The sequence below is a fragment of the Colossoma macropomum genome, unplaced genomic scaffold (assembly GCF_904425465.1).
Source record: "Colossoma macropomum unplaced genomic scaffold, Colossoma_macropomum, whole genome shotgun sequence".
NCBI classification, from domain to species: domain Eukaryota; kingdom Metazoa; phylum Chordata; class Actinopteri; order Characiformes; family Serrasalmidae; genus Colossoma; species Colossoma macropomum.
This window is the reverse complement of record NW_023494795.1, coordinates 13,166,877-13,188,198: the sequence shown is the minus strand read 5'-3', so window position 1 is coordinate 13,188,198 and position 21,322 is coordinate 13,166,877. Positions and strand designations below refer to the sequence as shown.

At 40.4% G+C, this 21,322-nt stretch overlaps 1 protein-coding gene across 2 annotated transcripts in view; it reads left to right on the top strand.

The window, feature by feature from the left end:
- Nucleotides 1-21,322, top strand: part of ipo13 (importin 13) — a 54,168-nt gene that overhangs the window by 14,324 nt on the left and 18,522 nt on the right. For both annotated transcript variants that reach the window (XR_005007804.1, XM_036581530.1), the window contains exons 3-8: nucleotides 1,717-2,327; nucleotides 16,730-16,870; nucleotides 18,288-18,429; nucleotides 20,254-20,420; nucleotides 20,734-20,854; nucleotides 21,004-21,151. Coding sequence is in view for 1 of the 2 variants with exons in the window: in XM_036581530.1 (XP_036437423.1) it covers nucleotides 1,717-2,327; nucleotides 16,730-16,870; nucleotides 18,288-18,429; nucleotides 20,254-20,420; nucleotides 20,734-20,854; nucleotides 21,004-21,151 (1,330 nt within the window). In the remaining variant the exon portion in view is untranslated. The remainder of the gene's footprint in view (nucleotides 1-1,716; nucleotides 2,328-16,729; nucleotides 16,871-18,287; nucleotides 18,430-20,253; nucleotides 20,421-20,733; nucleotides 20,855-21,003; nucleotides 21,152-21,322) is intronic.

Below are 21,322 nucleotides of genomic sequence, written 5' to 3'. Positions count from 1 at the left end.
CTGCTCTTGTGTGTTGAACTGTACTCTGTTTCTCTTTTCTCTTCCTGCACTGTTTTGTTTGGCTTTACTCTACTTGATCCGTTCGTCCTCTGTTCCTCTGCTCTCTGCTTTTCTTGTTCTGTTCTGTGCTCTTCTGTCAGCTGCATTGTGCTCTACCTTTCTGTTCCACTTTACCTCAGTCCCCTCCAATCTATACTGCCTACTCACTACTCTTCTACTTCAGATTATGCTTACTGTAAAATACTGTGAACTATCTGTCCTGCTTTATAACAGTCTTCTATTTTGATTGGATTATTCCCCATTTTTTTTGCCATTTTCTACTTGAAATAAAAATCGGAGAGATTAGTAGGAAACCATCTTGCACAAGGTCTCAAATTACCCATTTTCTGCTGTTAGACTATACACTACTTATTCTCATCCTTCTTGTATTTGTTCTCATCCTTCTCACTTGAGCTGTTTATACCTGATATCACTCCACATTTATACTGGGCTACAGTCTAAGTGTGACCTGAACTATCATGTTTCCTGATGCATATCTAATCCTACTGTAACTGATCCAGGCTGACTAAGAGGAGCATCCTCTTTGCAGGGTCCCAGATTAGAGCTTTATGCATGATGGTGTTCATAGCCTTTGGAACTGAACAAGTGATAACGAATGTGTGCTGTCAGGTTTTGCACAGTCTGCTGCAAGGCAAACTGGAAATTTGTTTCCAGTGTTTACATCCATCTTCCCAAGGGAAATAAACAGGTTTGCACTAATATGATACCGATGCCTGTACTGGCATATAAACACAATATTGGTATCGGCGATGGGGATGCTGATACCTGTGACCGATACCACGAAGCAATTTCTGAAGAGTGTGAGCATGTCAGTGGGCACTAGGCAGTGTAGACTGACAAGGAGCAGTAAAAATCATAGCAAAAATTGTGTGCCAGTATTAAGTAGAAAGACAATAGTAGTGGGTAATATACCATTTTTGAATTCTTTCTAAGCTATTGGTTTCACTGATACAGATACACCAGATAACACAACATACAAACAATGTAAAACCACTAACTTTGGTAACTTGCCTCAATTAGTGAGCAATGCTTCTTTCAGCAACCCCTCGTCTCCCTCTGTGTAGTCACTTAAAGTCTGAGTTAATGTTAGTCTGGGTTGTTATTGAGGGAGTGAACATTAGAGAGACATATGGAAGGAACCGCCAGTCTCTTGGGTAAGGATAGTCTTTATTTAGCCTTTAGTATAACAGCCTTCCAGCTAGGCCTGTGTGTCCACTAGCCCTGCCTGTGGTACACCTATGTCTTTTAGCTGCATCAGGCAGCAGTGAGGTCTCGCAGCCTTTTGCTCCCACAAAGCTGAGAAATCTGTGGCTCAACTGCTGCTACTGACAGTGTGAATGACTGTAATATTTACTAAACTCCAGTAGAGTCTGATGCTGTGAAACAGCATTTGCCGAATCAGAGAAGCTGCTGTGTACTTACAAGTACAGATCACCGGTTTATCTATATATGGTTCAGTTCTGTTTTTTAGCTATTTTGCACAATAAAAATATAAAATATTTTGCATTTATTTTAGTTGTAATAAATGCTACTCAAGGACTCAAACTTTCCAGTTATATATGTAGTCTAGTCGTGCTTTGTGGTATACTCTTTTGTCTGAAATGGCTTTTCTTTGAGAATTTTCCATGTTATTTTGCTCTCCCCTTCTTTTCTCAGGTTCCAGAGATCCAGTACTTTGGTGCCAGCGCCCTTCACACCAAGATCTCCCGCTACTGGGGCGATATTCCTGCCGAGCAGTATGACACTCTGAAGACTCAGCTCTTCTCTCAGATCGCCCTCTTTGCCTCGGGGTCCAAGATTGTTCTCACACGCCTGTGCGTGGCCTTGGCTTCGCTGGCTCTTAACATGATGCCCGAGGCGTGGCCAGGCGCTGTGTCCGAGATGGTGCGCATGTTTCAGGAGGAGGGCGGCGGGGTGGACGGCCGCGCCCGCTGCCTGGCCCTGCTGGAGCTTCTTACCGTGTTGCCCGAGGAGTTCCAGACCAGCCGACTGCCACAGTACCGCAAGGGACAGGTGCGTGGGGCTCTGGGCCGTGAGTGGGCTGCAGTCTACCCACTCCTCCAGCAGCTACTGCGCCAGCCCGACTCACCAGCACTGGTGAAGGCACGCGTGCTAAAGTGCCTGTCTAGTTGGGTGCTGCTGGACGTGCCACTCAGCGAGAGTGAGGGCCTGCTGGAGGCTGGATTTGCTGCCCTCTCTGACCCTGAGCTTTTTGACACAGCCGTGGAGGCCATCGTTAATGCCATCTCTCAGCCCGACTCGCAGAGGTAAGGCTAAAGCATGGCTCAAACTTAGTTTGACACTGAAAATAGCTAGCTGGGTATCTCTGGTGCATTCTCCCATTGTTGCCATTTCTATTGCTCATCGCCAAATAGTGCACGAAAGATGTTGTTGTTAAAAATTCAGGTCTTTTGCTGCCAGGAACAATTTGGAGGAACAGAATGACAGCTTTTGAAAATATGTGAAATGCACATTATGAATATGATACTAATTGCTAGGGGTGTTCCAATAAAGTTTTTGGAAACTTTATTGAAGTCACTTAATATTGAGTATATACATGATACAGTAATTGTAAGTACAAACTTGTCTAAAAACAGATTATTTTCCTCATATTGTACATGTCTATTCACCCTCTGTCTGAAATGCTTTTGTCCTTAAGAGCTCCTGTGACCTCCCGATGAGCCCCTTGTGCTCTGATTGGTCAGCTCGCCTACTCTGTTCTAATTGGTCAATCACCGGAGCAGTTATGCCCCTACACATTCCGCCCCTGTCTTGTAGTCGCAGACAGTCCCTTTTCTCCTGAGCAGCTGTAAACGTTGATGTGGCTTTTTTTATAGAACTGAACAAGCTCTTCCAGGCCTCCTGTAGTTGCTGTGCGCTGTGTGAGGGTGTACCAATCTTGCTGGTAGGTGGACAGTAAGGATTGTGTTATGAGATTGCGTCATCTTGTAACAAAGACACCTGAAAAAGGTTGTGTTTATGGGAAAGAGTTACTCCCTCTGGCATGTACTTTGAGCTTTATAACTTTGCAGACTGTTTATGTGCACAAGAAGCTATATAACACACTAAAGGGAAAAGCATAATAGGTCACCTTTTAATATTGTGGATATTAACCCATTAAATAATATTTAGATTGGCTTTGATACTGATCTTTTAGACTGGGCCGAAACATCCCTAGAGGATTGTGGAAGTCATCTAACATTCGCAGCTACCTGAGATCATAAAATTGTAGTTGAGTTGGTACTTATATGAGGGACTGAAGAAGATGTATGACTAGAATAGTGAGAATAAGTGCTTGTGGTGATTGTAGGCTTCATTGCAGTAGTCCTTGAGCTGAAACCTCAAATACATCACAAAGACAAAATGCCTAGCACCTCAAAGCAACAGGTACACTACTGACGCTGCTGATAACATTAAACCCATTTCACACTAGATGCAGCTGGGTGCGTGTGGTAAACTGGAATTACTCCAGGACACTTATTTCACACCAGACATGGCAAACGCATAGCGAGGTGAAAGTAGTTTCTGTTTGCATTATATTTTCATGTAATGCAAATATCTTTATTGTCCATTTATTACTCATATAAACGTTACTTAGATGACATGAAGAATCAACAATAAGAACCTGAGTTGCTGCCGTGACTTTTGCTACTTTCTCACCATGGGATGTACAGCTGTATGAGGAGGAGGAGATGCTTGAGAGTTCACAATGTTGTTGATTTTGTTTATTAGCTTAGATTGTACATTATAGCATAAACACTGCATTTCTTTACTGTTTCTGCCTAGAAACTGCTGGCATGCAGTGCGCGGTACATGTCAAAAATAGATCCAAAGCGTATTTTTGCACTTCACGCATGCATTTCCGCCATGTGACGCATGCAGTCAGTGTGAAAGGCTACATTGATTAATATATGGGAGCCTATTGCGCGTGGCATGGATGTGCTACGGTTACCACGTCTGGTGTGAAATGGGCTTTAGAGTTGGTCCTACACATTCACATTAGAGCCTCGAGGTGCCACACACACAGAGGCGGTAATGCAACATGAGGCAGAAAAGCAATTGTGAAAAAAAATGTGTGAGGAAGTATTGAGGAAGGAGAGGATGACCTACGCTGGTCAAAACAGTGATTTGGACGATAGATCAAGTATGTATGTATGTGTGTGTGTGTGTGTGTGTGTGTGTGTTCATGTGTGTGAAAGGTGAAGGATGAAGTTTGGCTGAAAGGAGATATTGAAGACATTTGTGAACGTACAGATTACTTGTGGATGGATAGGCATAGAATATTACTGAAGGTAAATGGGAGGGAGTGTGTGTGTGTGTGTGTGTGTGTGTGTGTGTGTGTGTGTGGTGTGATGAGCAGACACACGCAGTGTGAAAGAGGGGGGATTGTGAGAGACATGAGCCAGACAGCAAGAGAGTGAGTGATTGGGTAGTTACACTGACATGGAGGGGAGGCAGGAAAACAAAGCCGAGCTGAAACTCAGACACATCAGAGAACGAGGGGAAAACGGAGGGACCGAGGGAGAGCAGCCGAGAGGGGTTGGGAGAAGGGGAGGTGGGGGTGGTGGGGGACATTTCAAGGCTGGCTGGCGTTTCCATGGCGATAGAGCAAGAGAGCGATGTCTTACGCTCTGGTTGGTACAGACACGTTAAGCTCACCCCCCCAACCCTTCCTCAGAGAGAGCTGGAAAGACCAAGAGAAAGGAAGGGTTGGATGGAGAGGTTGAGTTTAAGACCAGGCCTTTACTTTGTCTTTCTTTCAGGAACGTTGTAATCCTTAGTTCTTATGTAGATGGCAGTATAAGTACAAAGGGGACAGGAAAAAAAGAATGTTAAGTGAGATAAAATAAGCACAGTTATCATTACACAGCCCACCACCATTTATCACAGAGGAAGTAGCATCCTCACTGTATCACGTATGTTGGACGATTTCTTAAGCTATGTTCAGATTCCGCATTTTTATGCAGAAATACATAGTATGTAGAAATAGTGCTGCCTCTAGGGTGTTTTGTGCTGATACAAAATTGGCTGATGTGTACCATGTAACTGTAACAGTGTTAGCACAGTGTTCTGCTTTGTATCTGGTTTTGCCAGCTAACTAACTATCTAGATTGATTTATGTCTCACTGTTTAGCCTAGGTATGGCTGCATGCCTGGAATGGCTTTGGAGGCAGAATATTAAAGTGTAAAGCAGTAATAAATATGTGTTCTGAGTTTGTCACGCCACAGAAAAACGATATTGACCCCACAGCCAAATTTGAATGATTTAAAAAAAATGACCAAGTATATAAATCATGTTTCAAAATCATGAAAAAATAAGCAATATTTTCTACTCTTAAACACTGAGGGGTATCTTCACTGAAGGCGCTGAAACCATGCCCAGTCACCGGAAAGGTACAGCCTCTCTCAAGGCTTCAGCATCGTATTCGCCAGAACAAACCTGCTGCACTGTTTGAGGTAGAACAGGAGAATTTGAGCATGAAGCTGGAGAGTAAGAAGCCGACTTCAGCTTCATACTAACGTTAGCATATCCGTTAGCTCGCTAGGTTAGACATCGACACGTAGAATTCACTTTCATTTGCAGCCTCTCTCAAGTGTAAAATACCACTGTGACCTGAAAAATGGATGCTCCATTTAGGTTTTATTGGACTTGTACATCCATACTTGTTTGAGCTAGAGCCAGAATTCAGTTCGGAAGACACTGACCTCCCCAAAAATCCCCCCCCCAAAAGAAAAAACCAGAACACAAAAATGATAAACAGGTTAATGGTCTAACTCTACAATTCAGTACTACAAAGTTAAATCTTGTCCCATGTCTTCAGCAATTATTTTATTTTATTTTTTTAACATGTATAATTCCCTTATGCAGACTTCAAAAGGAGGAGATGTGACATTTACTGAAAAGTTAAAACTCTTTCAACTTCAGCAAGCTGCATTCTGACCAACTTGTGATTGTTTCCATTAGGATAACATGTAAAATATTATTAAGGATAAATGGCTAATCTGAACACAGCCTTATGTCCTTTTTAACTGGTGCACTAAACCATGAATCTTCAGCTTTGGTCCTGGAGGGCCAGTGTCCAGCACAGTTTGATCATTTCCTTGCTCAAGCATGTCTAACTCAACTCATCTGTTAATGTGCCCTTAATTGTAGGGCAGATACCAAACTGTACTGGACACTGGACCTCCAAGATTGGATTTACCTCTGCTCTATACCCACCTTTCTGTTTTTATCTTCCCTGCTTATATGAATCGAATCTTGCTTGCTCAACAAATAAAAGCCAGAAGCTGAGGTTATTGTTCCTTTGTTTCTTAGTATGAACCAAAAATAAATCCCTCCCTGAGCACAATAAACAGCTGCTCCAGAATAAAGACGCAGTTTGTCGCATGCCAAGTAACAGTAGAACACCATGTTCTTCTGGTCACAAGTTCGGTACATCATTAGTTTTGGGATTGGTCACAGATACAAAGGCATGTATGACTCCAGAACTATGTACAGAGAGTCTGAGATGAGGGAAGAGAGACTTGGAGACAGAGATATTATTTTTGAGGTTCACAGCATCCACCTACATGGCAAATGTGTTAGATCATCAAGCTAGTTGCTGAAATGATGTGGCTGCATGATTAATCAAATGCATTGGAACGTTAGTCTCAAAAAGCTGCAACATTGGCTTAACCACTTTTTGCAGTAGGAAGCTGAGTAGCCAAGGCCTGTGACAAACAGCAAGTCACAAATTCGCTGAAATTGCAGATATGATTGTTTTAACAATGCGTTCTGGGTGATGTTGCAATTTTTAATATTGGGCAAAATAACATTTTATATTTAGCATGTGTAGAGGAGCCCTAATAGATCACTGGACGGGTACTGCAGCATGTCTGCAGTCATCCATGTCATTGCTGTGCGTTGCTGCTGTGTGTGTCCTTGGAGGCATGCTGTGATATTTCAGCTGTTACGAGTTATGGTAAGATGGGCCATATGGCAGGGCGTGCACACAGGTAGAGCCGTCTGGGCTTTGTTTCAATCAGTGCTTCTGATTTCCCTTCAGCTTCCCATATATCTCAGTTCAGTTTGCACTGTGTAGAGTTGTCTATTGGCTCAAACACACCGACTCAATACTTTTGAGTATTTTTCTTTGATACTCCTCTGTATCTGACCTGTTGTTACTGGTTGTAATTTCCATGACCTGAGTGTGTTTTGCATACTGCCTTTTAAAGAGAATGAAACCTTTTAGGGCAGATAGTGCAGAGTGCAGAAATGGCTGAGAAGCATTAGGAGCTTTTTGCATAGGAATTTTGTTAAAATAAGACAATATGGGTTTAATGAGCCTTGTCTGTGGCACTGCCTGAGTGTTTGTGAGTGTGTGAATATTTGTGTGGTATTTGAAGGAGACAAGAGGACTGATGACAATGAAAAGGCAAGGTCTATGGTCCCCACCTTACCCCAGTGCAGAGGGGGGAGGAGTGGGTGTGTCTCTTATTCTGAGCTTGGAGTATTGATTGATGGCGACTATCAATCTGATACCAGTGCTAAATTTACAGCAGGGCGTCAACTAACTGTTAATTTCATACTCGAATAATCAGTCCATTATGATTTAAAGAAAAATGTTCAGTTATTAGTTTGTCAATAATTAACATTTAAACATTTAACCTTATTTACAATGTCATTTTAAAAAAAGAAAAATAATACAAACATTTTCTTCTTTGTTTCTTTTTCAACATTCTGTCAGACATAAAGTCACATACATAAAAAAGGATGTTTGTCAAGGATGTAACAACAGATCTTTTGCATTGTTCCTAAAAAACACTGTTCAGTGTGAGAGTTGCAAAAACAATAAAGGAACAAATTTCTCTCTAATGATAACGCAAAGCTAAATTAATCATTTTCTGTGTGGGTGGTAACTCCATCTTCGAACCTGATATTATAACCTCACAGAAACAGCCCAGTAATCAGCAATGTCAGCAAAACAGCATCGACTGTGTGCATGAGACCAGGCTTTTAAAAAGGAAAAAAAAAGTACTTCTTTCACACAAAATCCACAGAAGATCTCCACCTTGGAGAAAGTTCCAAAAACTCACTGTTTCAGGTCAGTAAAAGGTTTTCCAAACGTATTCATGGTAACAGCTTAGCATTATATAGCCATGCGTTTTTGATAGATGCTTTCAAAAAATATCCTTTTAGCCCTTCAGCCAATGTTGTTTATGTAAATAAGCCAATGTTCTGTTGTGCTATTGTTCTATTAATTAAAAGCAGACAATGATGCGTTATTTCTGACCTTGACTACTACACGTACAGTTTTTTTGGACAAGTGAGGCCTTCGCACCAAGTTTTTTTTTTTTATTATTATTTGTCTATACATTCTGAAAACCTAAGAAGACAGAAGATGAGCAAGAAATGATTCCTGGAGCAGCAGCGACAATTAATTATTCACTTTAATTTTATGCATTGCAACTAAATGACGCACACACTGGGTGTAGCCCAATCTACAGAATAGACACCAACATGAGGAGTTCCGCCTCATATGAGAGCTGAAGCTGAATAACAGGCGATTCTGGAGGATTTCCGAATGACAGGAGTGCTACGTGAATAGGCTCATTCTGCCGAGCTTTTACTGTGGATGTAGTGTTGTTTCTCTAAGATGCTCTTGACTTTTTGGGTTCTTGCACTCGGGTGGTCTGTATCTTCTTGTGATTAGATGATATAATGTTAAATAGGAAGTGTAAGAGTTGTCAAGCCAACTAATCTGTAAGGTTGCTTGCCATGGTACATGTTAAAAATCTTACAAAAATTGAGTAACATTGTTCTAAGAAACAGTATCAAATGTGGATCAGTCTGACTGATCTGATTATTTTAATGAGATTAGTTATGATACTGATTGGGGTTGTCACTGTAAATTATATTAGTACTTGAGAATTTTACGATTACTTTGACCGTTAATCTATAACATCAGATTTGAAAAAAGGCCAACAGTAAAGACTTAACTGAACATATCAAACAATTAATGAGATGACAATATTTCTTCAAAAAAAATTTGATTGCAAAGATTTCATTGATTTTCTATATAAAAACTTTGTCCTATATTCATAAAGCTTGTCAGAGCAGGAGTGCTGATCTAGGGTCTGTTTTTATCAGAAAAACCATAGTAAACAAGAGAGGAGTCTGATCTTAAATGAGATTCCTGCTCTGAGAAGCTTAGTGAATATGGGCCATTATGTGGCAAAAGTAGGATTTATGATTGAATTTAAAAAATATACATTATCCGTCAAATTGCCAACTAATCACTGCTGATTCATTAAGAACGTAAATTTTAATAGATTTTTTTTCGAGTACTTGAATTTAATTGATTCCTGACTGCCCTAGTGCTGATACAGATTCAGTATATCGGAAGGGAGCATCAATAATAATGAGTAAATGTACCTGAATAGGAGTGAAGCCTGCATGTCATTGTGTACTAAACCTTCAGTGCCCTTCATCACTCGAGAGACCAGGATGACTGCTTTTAATCCCAGTGGGACACTGGAACACACGCATGCTGTGTGCTGTACAGTAACAGATGGGGCTTGCAGCACTGTAGGACAGGGCTCAAGCTCAGTATGGGCTTGTTATCAATTTTTCAGTCCCTAAATGCACCACATTACTTTCCCTGCTCGTAAAAGGTTGTTAAATGGATTTTGAAGGCCATCTAAAGGCCAGACTGCCGATCCTGCCCCATAACACCCTCTTATACCTCCTTCTGTCTGTCTCTTTTCTTCTTTTCTCTGTAATTTCTCTCTTCTACCTTCCTGTCTCTCGCTCACTTCATCACCCTCTCTCTGCTATTTTTCCTGCTGTCTTACTTCCAATTCTCCCTTCTCTCACTCTCTTTCTTACCCCCAGCCTTCCCTTACAGCTTTCTCACAGTTTAAACACATTACAGTCAAGTGACTTGGGAGGATGCTATTGGACCAATTGCATCTTGTTGCCAGGCAACTCATTTCATCTGTCTCCTGGCGTCTGTGGATAATTGCAGGGTTTTGGGGGAGGGAGAGGGACGAGAGAGGGATAGAGTGAGAGAGAGAGAGAGAGAGAGAGAAAGTGAGAAATCTAGAGGGAGGGGTGCAGAGCGTGTGTCTGTGCAAATGGCAGGATGTCAGGTTTAATATGAGTGTGTGTGAGGTCACCGTGAGAAACCTAATCTGAACTCCACTCTTTTTAACATGCATGTCCCTCAGAAAGAGCAGAAGAAAGAAAAAGAGACCATGTGGCCAGGAGAAAGAGGCAGACAGAAGAAAAAATGGACACAGACATACAGACCCAGAAAAGACATTTAGAGATCAATAAAGGGTGCTTACATGGCATGGTGATGGAGAGTGTACCAGGAGACAGAATGGGTAGAGGGAGCAGATTAAGGAGTGGTCTGGGGAAAATATCTAATTGCGACTTTTCTAACCAATGTGAGGGTGTGATTTAATTTTATTTAAGATTATTTTATCATTAGTTATTTAAGATTATTTTCTATGAACTAAACTCAATGTTTTTGTGGTCTTCCTAGTACCAAACAACTACCAATTACAATTTTTTCTTGTTTCTACATGAAAAGAATCATTTGTAAACATTTGACCACAAACAAGCCATTACTTAGCATATTTCAAGACGGGACTGAAATACCCATTTTAAAAACTAAAATATGCCCTTCATTTTCCTAAAAATTATATGCATACTGGAAATAACAGTAACATGAGTGATAACAAATCATTTGCCATGTAGTCTGAAGTGCACAATACATAAATCACTGAAATAAGACTGCCCACAATATGAAAACTTCTCGCTCCACATAAAGCCCTTTGACATTGTTATTATTAAATATTATGGGAAAATCACATTTGTGCAGGCATGTAAATCTAAAGGAGGGGTTGCATTAATGTTTTCACTAACGTTTGAGCTGTCTGTCCTCAGTTGAAAGACAGATTGCTCATTCAACTCACTTGCCTTTGAGTCAGCAAGATGGCAAAGTTACACACAGACATTTTTATTAGCCCTGTTCGGACCTGATTTAATGTACTAGGGGTCCTTGGGTAATTTTGTTTTTACAGGTGCTCCACTGTGATTTTATTTTCATCCAGATTGGCCATCTTTGTGTTTCTTCTCATTCTTCCCCAGAGAAAATTGAAGACCAGATTACTCATCTGTACTCGGCCGTCTGTTAAATTTAGTCCTGTCTGGATGCAGATCTCTGTGATTTTGGTGGAATTTCCAGGCAGATGTCGCGTTGTGTTGAAATCAATAGATTTTTGACCAGTGCAGCTCCCCATATTTAGTCTTCTTGCATGTGTATCATTTTCCGAATCACGAAATGGTGAATGCTTTGGAAGTGTTTTAACCATTTACTTGGTCTGAGTTAGGGATGCATCAACACCGTTACTGGTTTTGGATGCTGGTATACCGTACTTGTTTATTTTTGTTAGTGCTCATAAAAAATACCAATACCAACATTCTAATACAAGCAGTGTGTTCACTGCTGCGCTAATGAACAATGATCACTCAAACTGGTAGAGAATGAGGCTCTGCTCACACAGAAGTGTCATTGACTCTGTGGAGTTTAGACAGAAAGCTGCTGGTCACTTGAAACATTCTGCCTTGGCAGATTCCCACGAGGAATGCACTTTTAAGCACACACAAACACAATCATAACCACTTCCCTAGTGGGTGGAGACACGTAGGCTAGCAAAATGGAAGCAAAAAAAGTCGTACATATCATCTTTACTCTGTTTGACTGAATAGAATTGCAGGGTATAATTTTTATTTATTTATTTATTTATTTATTTATTTTTTCCGTTTTTGCGAGGCATTGCTGTGTAACATTACTATTCAGTGCACGGTGTGGTTACCCGAGCTGCTGTTTTTACTCAGAGCGCAACATTATTTTGATGAACAGAGCCGTCTGTAAAGGCTATGTCTCACGAAGCAAGGACCGAGCATTTTCATACAGTTTGATTATATAAATTGTAGGCTTTGTCTGTACATGACATACAATTCAAATGTACAGTGTGAGTCACCAGATAAGATTTCTAAAATTGCACAGTGTATGTTTAGCTTTAGAGAGCATTCAATTACAGCTTAACCAGCCAAACAAAAGATTCCAACAGGATGTAAAACTCTACAAGTGAGCCTCTCAGATGTGGTACCTGCTGTCACTGTGCTACAGAGACTAATGCTGAAAGAGACAAATAAGGGTTAAAACTGTAAAAGTTACTTTACTTACAGCTGTACAGAAGCACTTTTCTAATGTGGAACAAAACCTGCTCTTCTTCACTGCAGCGCTACTTGATCCAGGGTAACTAATGTAGTTAGCATAGCTAGCCGATGCACATCTTTTTAACCACTAACGTACATAGCACTCATATACCAACAACTACTTAATTCTAATTAGGTGAGTACTTATATTCAATATTGATGAGTCCTAAAAATGATGTACTCAGTCTGAAAAAAAAATGGTATAGATGAATCCTTAATCTGGGTGGTAGAACTTTGTCTCTTTTCTCTCTACAATGGGAGAGCATAAGCAGGAGGAGCAACAAGAAGCATGTTCTCGCAGGCTAAGGAAAGGGACAATTCTAGTGGCAGCTTATATATTCAAAAGCACTGTTTTTTCACATAAACCTACCATAAACCTATCATGAAAGCATTTCTGTATACACGCACAATATCGTCATGCGAATAAAACTTGATCATGTGAACACGTGTGACACAAACATTCAGGTTCATAGAAATTATCGTCCAAAACTCGCACCTCCTGTAGTAATTCTATTGCTGTTTGGATGTTTGAGCTTTATAACTGATGAGACATGCATTTTTTTTATAAAAAAGTTGTCCCCCAGATATACTGATCCAATCCGGATAGGGCTTGTGTCTAGTTTAGTGCACTAAATTTAATTGACCAGGGCTAATTGTGCTGTCTTTGTAATGTCAACATCCATATGTAGTGACGATATCCTTGTAAACCATTATAGAGTCCCTCCACAAATGTTGGCACCCCTGGTAAACGTGAGCAAAACGGGTTGTAAGAAAATTCTTTAGATCTTATTGGTCCTTTTGATCTTTCATTCAAAATATTAATAATAGAATATCAATAATTACGAGGTTTATAGCAACTTAAGATGTTAAGAATTTCCCAGAAAGAGAATGCATGTCTATATTGACCCCATGCACAGTGAGGAGGATGGTTAAAGAGGTCAAAGAATCTCCAAGAATCACAGCTGGGGAAAAAGCAGGCATTAGTTAGATCTTTGCAAAGGGAAGCTGCTGTTACATTAAAGCTTGCCAACAATTATGGGACACACAGATTTGAGAAAAATAGTTATTTCATGTTGAGATTTCTTTCTTTCAATCATTGTACCTCAAGTACACATTAAATTGTTGTTAATATTTTGAATAAGAGATCAAAAGGATAAAAAATAAAGAAATGCTTTTACAACCAGTTTTGCTCATGTTTACCAGGGTGCCTATATTTATGGAGGCCACTTTACACAGCACAAACAAGTATTTTTTCACCCCAATGTCAGACCTCAATGTTAAAAATAAACACTGTAATTAGAATCACAGTTTGTAATTTGAAAAAACTCGTTCTTTGATTTAAAAAAGCGGTTGATCGTTCACCCTTAGAGTAGTGTGTTGCGGAGAGTGTTGCAGGCAATCAACGGGAGTCTCCTGGGTTAGCTGAAATATGACTCTCTCACCCACCAACATAAACAGAAAACGATTTACAGCCATGCACAACTCAACACATCTTTAGGAAGAAACAAATGGACATTCTTTAGTAGTGCCACATTAAGCCAGACCACCAGCACATGGCACAGCTCATCACTGCATTTAGCTGTTCAGCTTTTCCTTTCACACTCCATTCATTTTTAACAGGTTGCATTTGAGGTCACAGTGTAGTCCGTATCTGAAGACGATAGCAAGGTCGCGTGTCCTTTGTGCTGAAGTGTACAAGTACATAATATGAAAGCTCTTTTCAGGCTCATTTCCCTCACTATACGAGTTGTATTTTGGCTTACAAGGATAGCAGCCAGGTTGTTTGAGGGTTATGTCAGTACGTTCCACCTTTTCAGGACATCTAACCCATGTTACTTAGTCTGTGTATTTTTGTATTGGGTAAAGACTAAAGAAATAATGGGAATGTTAACCTGGCAGCCTTTAATTACACCAAGACCTGAATAAAAAAAATCATTAGGGATATTTTTCTGTGTTTTACATACAGTGCTATATCATCTGGCTTGTCTCAAGAATAAAGATACATGACATATGACAAGGCATGCAGCTATTTTTTGTGACATGGTATGGGTATGGTGTACATTGCAGCTTTTGAGTGCCAAACAGATTTGTCAAAGGGGCCAAAACAAGGCCTGGCCGCCAGTCCAGTGACTTTACCACCCAGAAGAAGAAGAGACAAGGGGAAGCTAGACAAAGCAAATGGACGCAGAGCTTTTCAGAAACCCACAATGACCTTGCCTCCTCTATAATTCAACAGCCCTGCTCTCTCACTGCCTCTCACAGCTCTGGTCTCTCGAGCTACTGTTAAAAAGGGTTCAGACAAAGGAGATGAAAACCATCAACGTGTGAGCCATCCTTCCTTATGCACCGATTGGCCTCATCCATAATTTAGTGTTATCATATCGTAGGATATAATTGGGTGTGATGATGGTTCAACTCGCCGCAGCACAGCAGACACGGAGCATCCTTAAGATCCTTTTGTAGTGTAATTCTCCACACAAATTATTGAATTTTTGTTTATATATTTATTTATTTTTTGTGAATGAATGGTTGGCTGACTGAGACAAGAAATGAATGACTAGAAAAACCGCTGACGCTGTAGGCCAGTTTTGTCATTTGACACAATTTAGGAAAGGATTGAGATTCTTCTTCAGTGGTCAGGACCCCCATGGACCCTCACAGAGCAGGTGCTGTTCGGGTGGTGGATCATTCTCAGCACTGTAGTAACACTGATGTGGTGGTGGTGTGTTAGTGTGTGTTGTGCTGGTCTGAGTGGATCAGACGCGGCAGTGCTGCTTGAGTTTTTAAACATCTCAGTGTCACTGCTGGACTGAGAATAGTCCACCAACCGAAAATATCCAGCCAACAGCGTCCTGTGGGCAGCGCCCTATGGGCAGCGTCCTGTGACCACTGATGAAGGACTAGAGGATGACTAACACAAACTGTTCAGCAGCAGATGAGCTATCGTCTCTGACTTTACATCTACAGAGTGGACAGTGAATGGACAGTGTTTAAAAATTCCAGCAGCACTGCTGTGTCTGATCCACTCGTACCAGCACAACACACACTAACACACCACCACCACATCAGTGTTACTGCAGTGCTGAGAATGATCCACCACCCAAATAGTACCTGCTCTGTGAGGGTCCATGGGGGTCCAAACCACTGAAGAACAGAGTAAAAGGGGGCTAACAAAGTATGCAGAGAAACAGATGGACTACAGTCTGTAATTGTAGAACTGCAAAGTGCACCTATATAATAAGTGGAGCTGATAAAATGGACAATGAGCGTAGAAACAAGGAGGTGGTCATAATGTTATGCCTGATTGGTGTAAATGCACTGACCTCAAGCCTGAACATTTTTGAAAGAGTACAGACGTGGTAATTCCAACAGTAGCATCTTTGCTGTAGCTCCTTTCATTTATTAAAAAGCTCCAAGTGCACCCTCTCCATGGATCCCATTGAATTTGCATCAGATCTGTTTAGTTGTAGTCCTAAGGTAGATTACAAAGTCTTTGTGGTATTAGCTCTCTAAGTAATTACACTGCAGTGACAGTCTGTTTTTATAAATGAGAGAGAAAGCAGGGACTATGGGGTTTGGAGCGCTGTCAGAATGCTCACCCTAACAAAGACATTCACAGCTGATGCACTGGTGGAACGAACGATAATGAGGTAGTTACTGTCTTTCTCTTAGTCTGCACCTCGTTAACATTTTTCTTTTTGGGGGTCCTTTCTGCCGTCATGATCTGAATGTGAGGATGGAACTATAGAGAAACATGTTCTGTGTATTCGAGAGCACAGAAGGTGACAGTGGAGGGATGAATTTGGAGATTTTTCCAGAAAGGCTGAAGCAGCAGGAAGTCAGTAAAGTAATTGACATATGTTGACGTGGGGAGATTGGGTACCAGTAGCTGATGAAAGAACATGAAAGGAAGGGTGTATGTGTGAGAGAGAGGGAAAGGGAGAAAGAAGAAAAGAATGAGTGAAAATAGAGGCTGGCAGGCTGTGTGTTTGTGCTTGTTTTGGCAGAGGATGTAAAAGGGAGCTTTAAAGAAATGTAGGTTAACATGAATCTGATGCAAACAAAAATGTAGTTATGCTGCATGAATCATAGGCATTTGTAAGGGGACTGTTTGAGAAAGGTATTCGGATAGAGCAATTTAGGTTGGACCTAGTACTAGGCCCTGGGGCACCCCAAAAGAGCAGCTATGTTGTTCTTTTAAGGAACGTCTGTGCCTGTGAGTGGGAGTCTGTTTTTGTGTGTCATTTCAGCTTTTATGAATCACCAAGTATATACACATTTTAGCAACATTTCTGCAAGCTTTTTGTATATATGGCTGTTTGACACAAAAAAATGTAATATATAGCCCCAAAATGAAACAGCTAAGAAGGTTTTGTTGTGTGTGTGTGTGTGTTTCAGATACGTGAACACTTTGCTGAAGCTGGTTCCACAGGTGCTGCAGCTGCAAGAGCAGTTACGAGAAGCAGTACAGAATGGAGACATGGAGACATCACATGGGATATGCCGAATCGCTGTCTCTCTGGGAGAGAACCATTCCAGGTACACATGGTATATGAGTAATGTTGTGTATGATATGGTAGACTGTGGGCATGATTGAAAAGCAACTGTTAAATATGAAATTCCCCACTGAAAATATTTTGTAATGTGCTGTGTGTGTAATTGTAGGTGCTGTTGAGTAATTATGTGGCACTCTTCACTAGGGCAGCTGGTCTCAGTGGGCAAGTGCCCTAGCTGAGTGTGCAATTTGCATCACTGATGGTATTACAATAGCTCTCCAGATTTTCCAGTGCTGCTTGCACTACAACCATGTCTACAGCTTCTCCACTCAGGACAACATACTGACACAGCTATTGCTTTGTTCTCTACTATAAGAGCCTCATCATATCTAAAAGTCAAACAAATCTGCGGTTGTCTTATTATTTGATTTTTTTTTTCTTCGTTTTGTACTACGAAGTGATGTACAGTACCAGTCTTTTCTGCATTTTAAAGTTACAGTGAAAACTATGAAATAAATGTAGTATAAATACATACATATGTAATACATATATAGAACTGAAATTGTTAATAACATGCTAAAAATTATTGCACCAGGAAGGTTAATCCGCAGTCTAGACAATTACTTGTATGATCAGGCAAGCTGATGTTTTCACCTTTCGGAGGCAGTTTGTTCTGTGAACTGTTATTTAGTATACTTGACACTTACCTTCATTCACTGCCATATCCAAAACATCACCTAGCTGCAGAAAAAATGGTCAAATCCAATTGTGTGTCAAGTTTAATTGCTGGTAATTATCTGATTCTGAGTTTAAAATGTCAACGAAGCAAGTGAGAAATAATATTCCCTGAGTATTTACTGAGTAAAATGTGCTGCATTTGCTGTACAGTTTAAGTGTCCTGTTGGTTAGCTGAAAATGCCACTGTAATGACAGAAAGCACCTTGTTTTTAGTGTAGAAAGTATGTGGACACAGCTTTGGAAATTACTTGCAGTCTTTCTCCAGCTAGGAGCGCTATTAGCATGCAAGTCTCCACGAATCTGTAGCAGAAGAAGCTCATAAACGTATTTGCATTGGTGTTGAGTTACTCAGTATCCTATGTAATATGTGGGTTCTATTAACAATTTACATTAAAACAATTATGTAAAAAAGAATGTAAACTAAAATAGAATAGAACATGGGTCAAAGCGGAGTTGGAGAGGTGACAATATCGATAATGGCAATTTTTAAACTAGAAAATAATTTGCTAATTATTTTTAGATGTCACCCAGGCCTAATGTATAGACTGTATGACACTGAAGACTAATAATAGTTTTATTGTTAGTCAAGCATAAGCCTTTGAATGGCAAAGGTACAATGTACAGACTTTTGGCTGATACTGTATTTAGGTGCTATATTTTGTTTCAGAATATTAATTTTGGAGTACTTGTTTATAATCTGTACCCTGCTGTAACCCACACAGGGCGCTGCTGGAGCAGGTGGAGCATTGGCAGAGTTTCCTGGCATTGGTCAATATGATCATGTTCTGCACAGGCATCCCTGGCCACTACCCAGTTAACGAGACCACAAGCTCTCTCACGCTCACTTTCTGGTACACCCTACAGGTATTTATCACTTCAGAACTTTTACTTTAAGGGTTACAGCGACATTCCTCTGTCATAAAGGGCTTAGTTATTTTTCCCCGTCGCATGTAATACACAAGTTCTGATTACCAATTTGGGACCCGTTTGGAATGGTAAAGAAAAAACGCCAATTTAGGTTTGTATTAAACTGGACAGTTTATTGGTCTGGATTTAATTTGGTTTTCTCTCCTACTCATGCGCACACACACATACACTCAGTTTCCTTGACATCTTGGAGTTTTCATAGTGTTGTGAATTAGTGACTTCAGTGTAACTGAAATTCTTCACGTTGCTGTGTTCTGTGGTGTCTGTGTGTGAGTGATGTATATAAATAGCTCGACCTTTACTGTCGAGATAATAAAGCGCCGCCAGTGAACATTGAACTGCAGCTCAGATCACTCCAGTACACTCCATCCCTGCTGTGCATGCTCACTTCTGTGTGCTTTGTCCAGCTTTTGTTCTTCGCGTGTCCTAATACATGTATGTACTTGCTGATGCATGAACATGTCGTCCTCTCGCTTCATCTCCCTCCCTCTCTCTCACCGAACCTCTCCCTGTCTCTCTGTTTCTTCCCTTTCTCCTTCTCCTTCCTTCCCTCCTCCCCCACATCCTGTACACTGTCAACCACCTAGAATCACACCCTGTTATGTGCTGTTACAGAAACTCAGAAGAACAAACCTTTCATTCGTTCAGCTCAGTGCACGTCTACTTTATTATTTGCTGTTGGAAGGGAGCTTATTAGCTAGGAATGCACTGACAGAGGGCAAATACAATAACGGATTATTAATATTTTGTTGATGACGGCACCAATGCCAATAAACAATAACATATTTTAAGAAAGCTCATATTATAATCCTTACATCAACTGCAGTTATTAAAGACAGATTAAATTTCTAAATAAGTAACATTGATTCATTTTACTGATCCAGCTAAATACGACATGGTCACTGCTGAAAAATGTACAATATTTTATGTAAAATACTTCAGATTATTTATCCAGAGCTATTTGCAATAGTAGGAGACAGAGATGTGCACTCAAGTCACATGACTTAGACTTGAGTCAGACTCAAGTCAGAAATTTGATGACTTGAGACTCGACTCAGCCAAATCAAGAAAGGCTTGACTTCTACTTGAACTATCTACACACTCTACACAGTCTTTGCTTGTCATGTAAATCGACTCATTTCTAGTCATAGTAATGCAAAACTGCATCAAAAGTGTATTTGCTGTAGACTTCTTACAGCACTTTTATCAAATGTCTGTTGCTACTTTGCTTATTTTATTTTGGAAAACAAGTGAGAACAGCATGAGAGTCGGATTTTGCCTCCATAATCTGAAAACAAGCAGAATTCACATGATCATCAGCAAACTTAACACCTAAACTCCCGTCTTAATGGAATAGCTAATAAGGCTAACTCTCCATTTTTCTCATGAGAGTTAAACAGAAACTCTGCTCTCAAACAACTCGCTCTATTTGAATGGGTTCTAGTGTAAAAACTAGCACAAAATTCACCATCGTTTGTCTCTGTTTTAGTTTCTGGTGTTTTATTGTTGTCTAAATTCAATTCAAACTAGCAGTTGCTTTTACTTTCTGTTAAGCTGATTCGTCAACATGTGTCACTTGAAAACAGAGTATATTAGGAACAAACAGTGTGCTAAATTATTGTTTGCAGTTATTGGCTGTAATTCTAATAACAAGGATAATACTAATTTTTTTGTTGTTTATCAGCAAGTAACATATTATCCACTGATATATTGTGCATCCTAAGTCTTAACCCAGTATGTGTGGGTGTCTGTTTGTTACAGGATGACATCATGTCATTTGAAGCAGAGAAGCAGGCTGTGTATCTCCAGGTGTACAGACCTGTGTATTTTCAGCTGGTGGATGTTCTGCTCCATAAAGCCCAGTTCCCCACTGACGAAGAGTACGCCTCCTGGTCCTCTGACGAGAAAGAGCAGTTCAGGATCTACAGGTTTGTTAGTGTGTGTTTGTGTGTAGGTTGGAGGGCAGATGTGCACACAGAAAAAGGATAGAGCTGAGATTGAGGGCATATGTGTATATTTGGCTTTGTGTTTTAACTGAGTATGTTCTTCTGTGCCTGTGTCATAAAAATAAAATGACACTTATTTCACTCAGCATATTTGTGCTGGCTTTGTTGAGTCGGCACCAGAGGTAGGAGCCGAAATGCTGTCTAGACAAAGCTGCCTTCCAGAAGTGATTGTGTCTGAGAGAGAGAGACTGAGAAGTAGAATAAATATGTCATTAACCTTCACTCTTTGTTTTAGGGTGGACATATCTGACACACTGATGTATGTCTATGAGATGCTGGGAGCAGAGTTGCTTAGTAATCTGTATGACAAGCTAGGCAGGCTGCTTACCAATGCAGAACAGCCAACGTCCTGGCAGGTCAGAAACCATGCAAGCTACCATTAAAGCAAAGAACCAGATTTCTTGCTATTATACTTGATAACAGTATGGTTGTATCCTACAAAGGTTTTTGTTATACACTGTAAGATATTCATTAAAACATTTCTTTATTTTTTTGCTTCCTGAAGCACACAGAGGCTCTGCTGTATGGGTTCCAGTCCATAGCAGAAACGATAGATGTGAACTACTCAGATGTCATTCCTGGCCTGATCGGTCTCATTCCCCGAATCAACATCAACAACGTGCAACTTGCAGACACAGTAATGTTCACTATAGGTTTGTATGATGCATTTAATTTTACACTTAAGCCCTGTTTCAGTTGGGTGCATTTACTTGGGAAGGCACCGTAATTTAAATATTGACTGAGATTGTGTTTTCAGTCTCTGTTGTTTTTCCAAAGTTTCACTCATTATTCTGGAGGTTTGTGGACGCTACCAATTTTAAGGG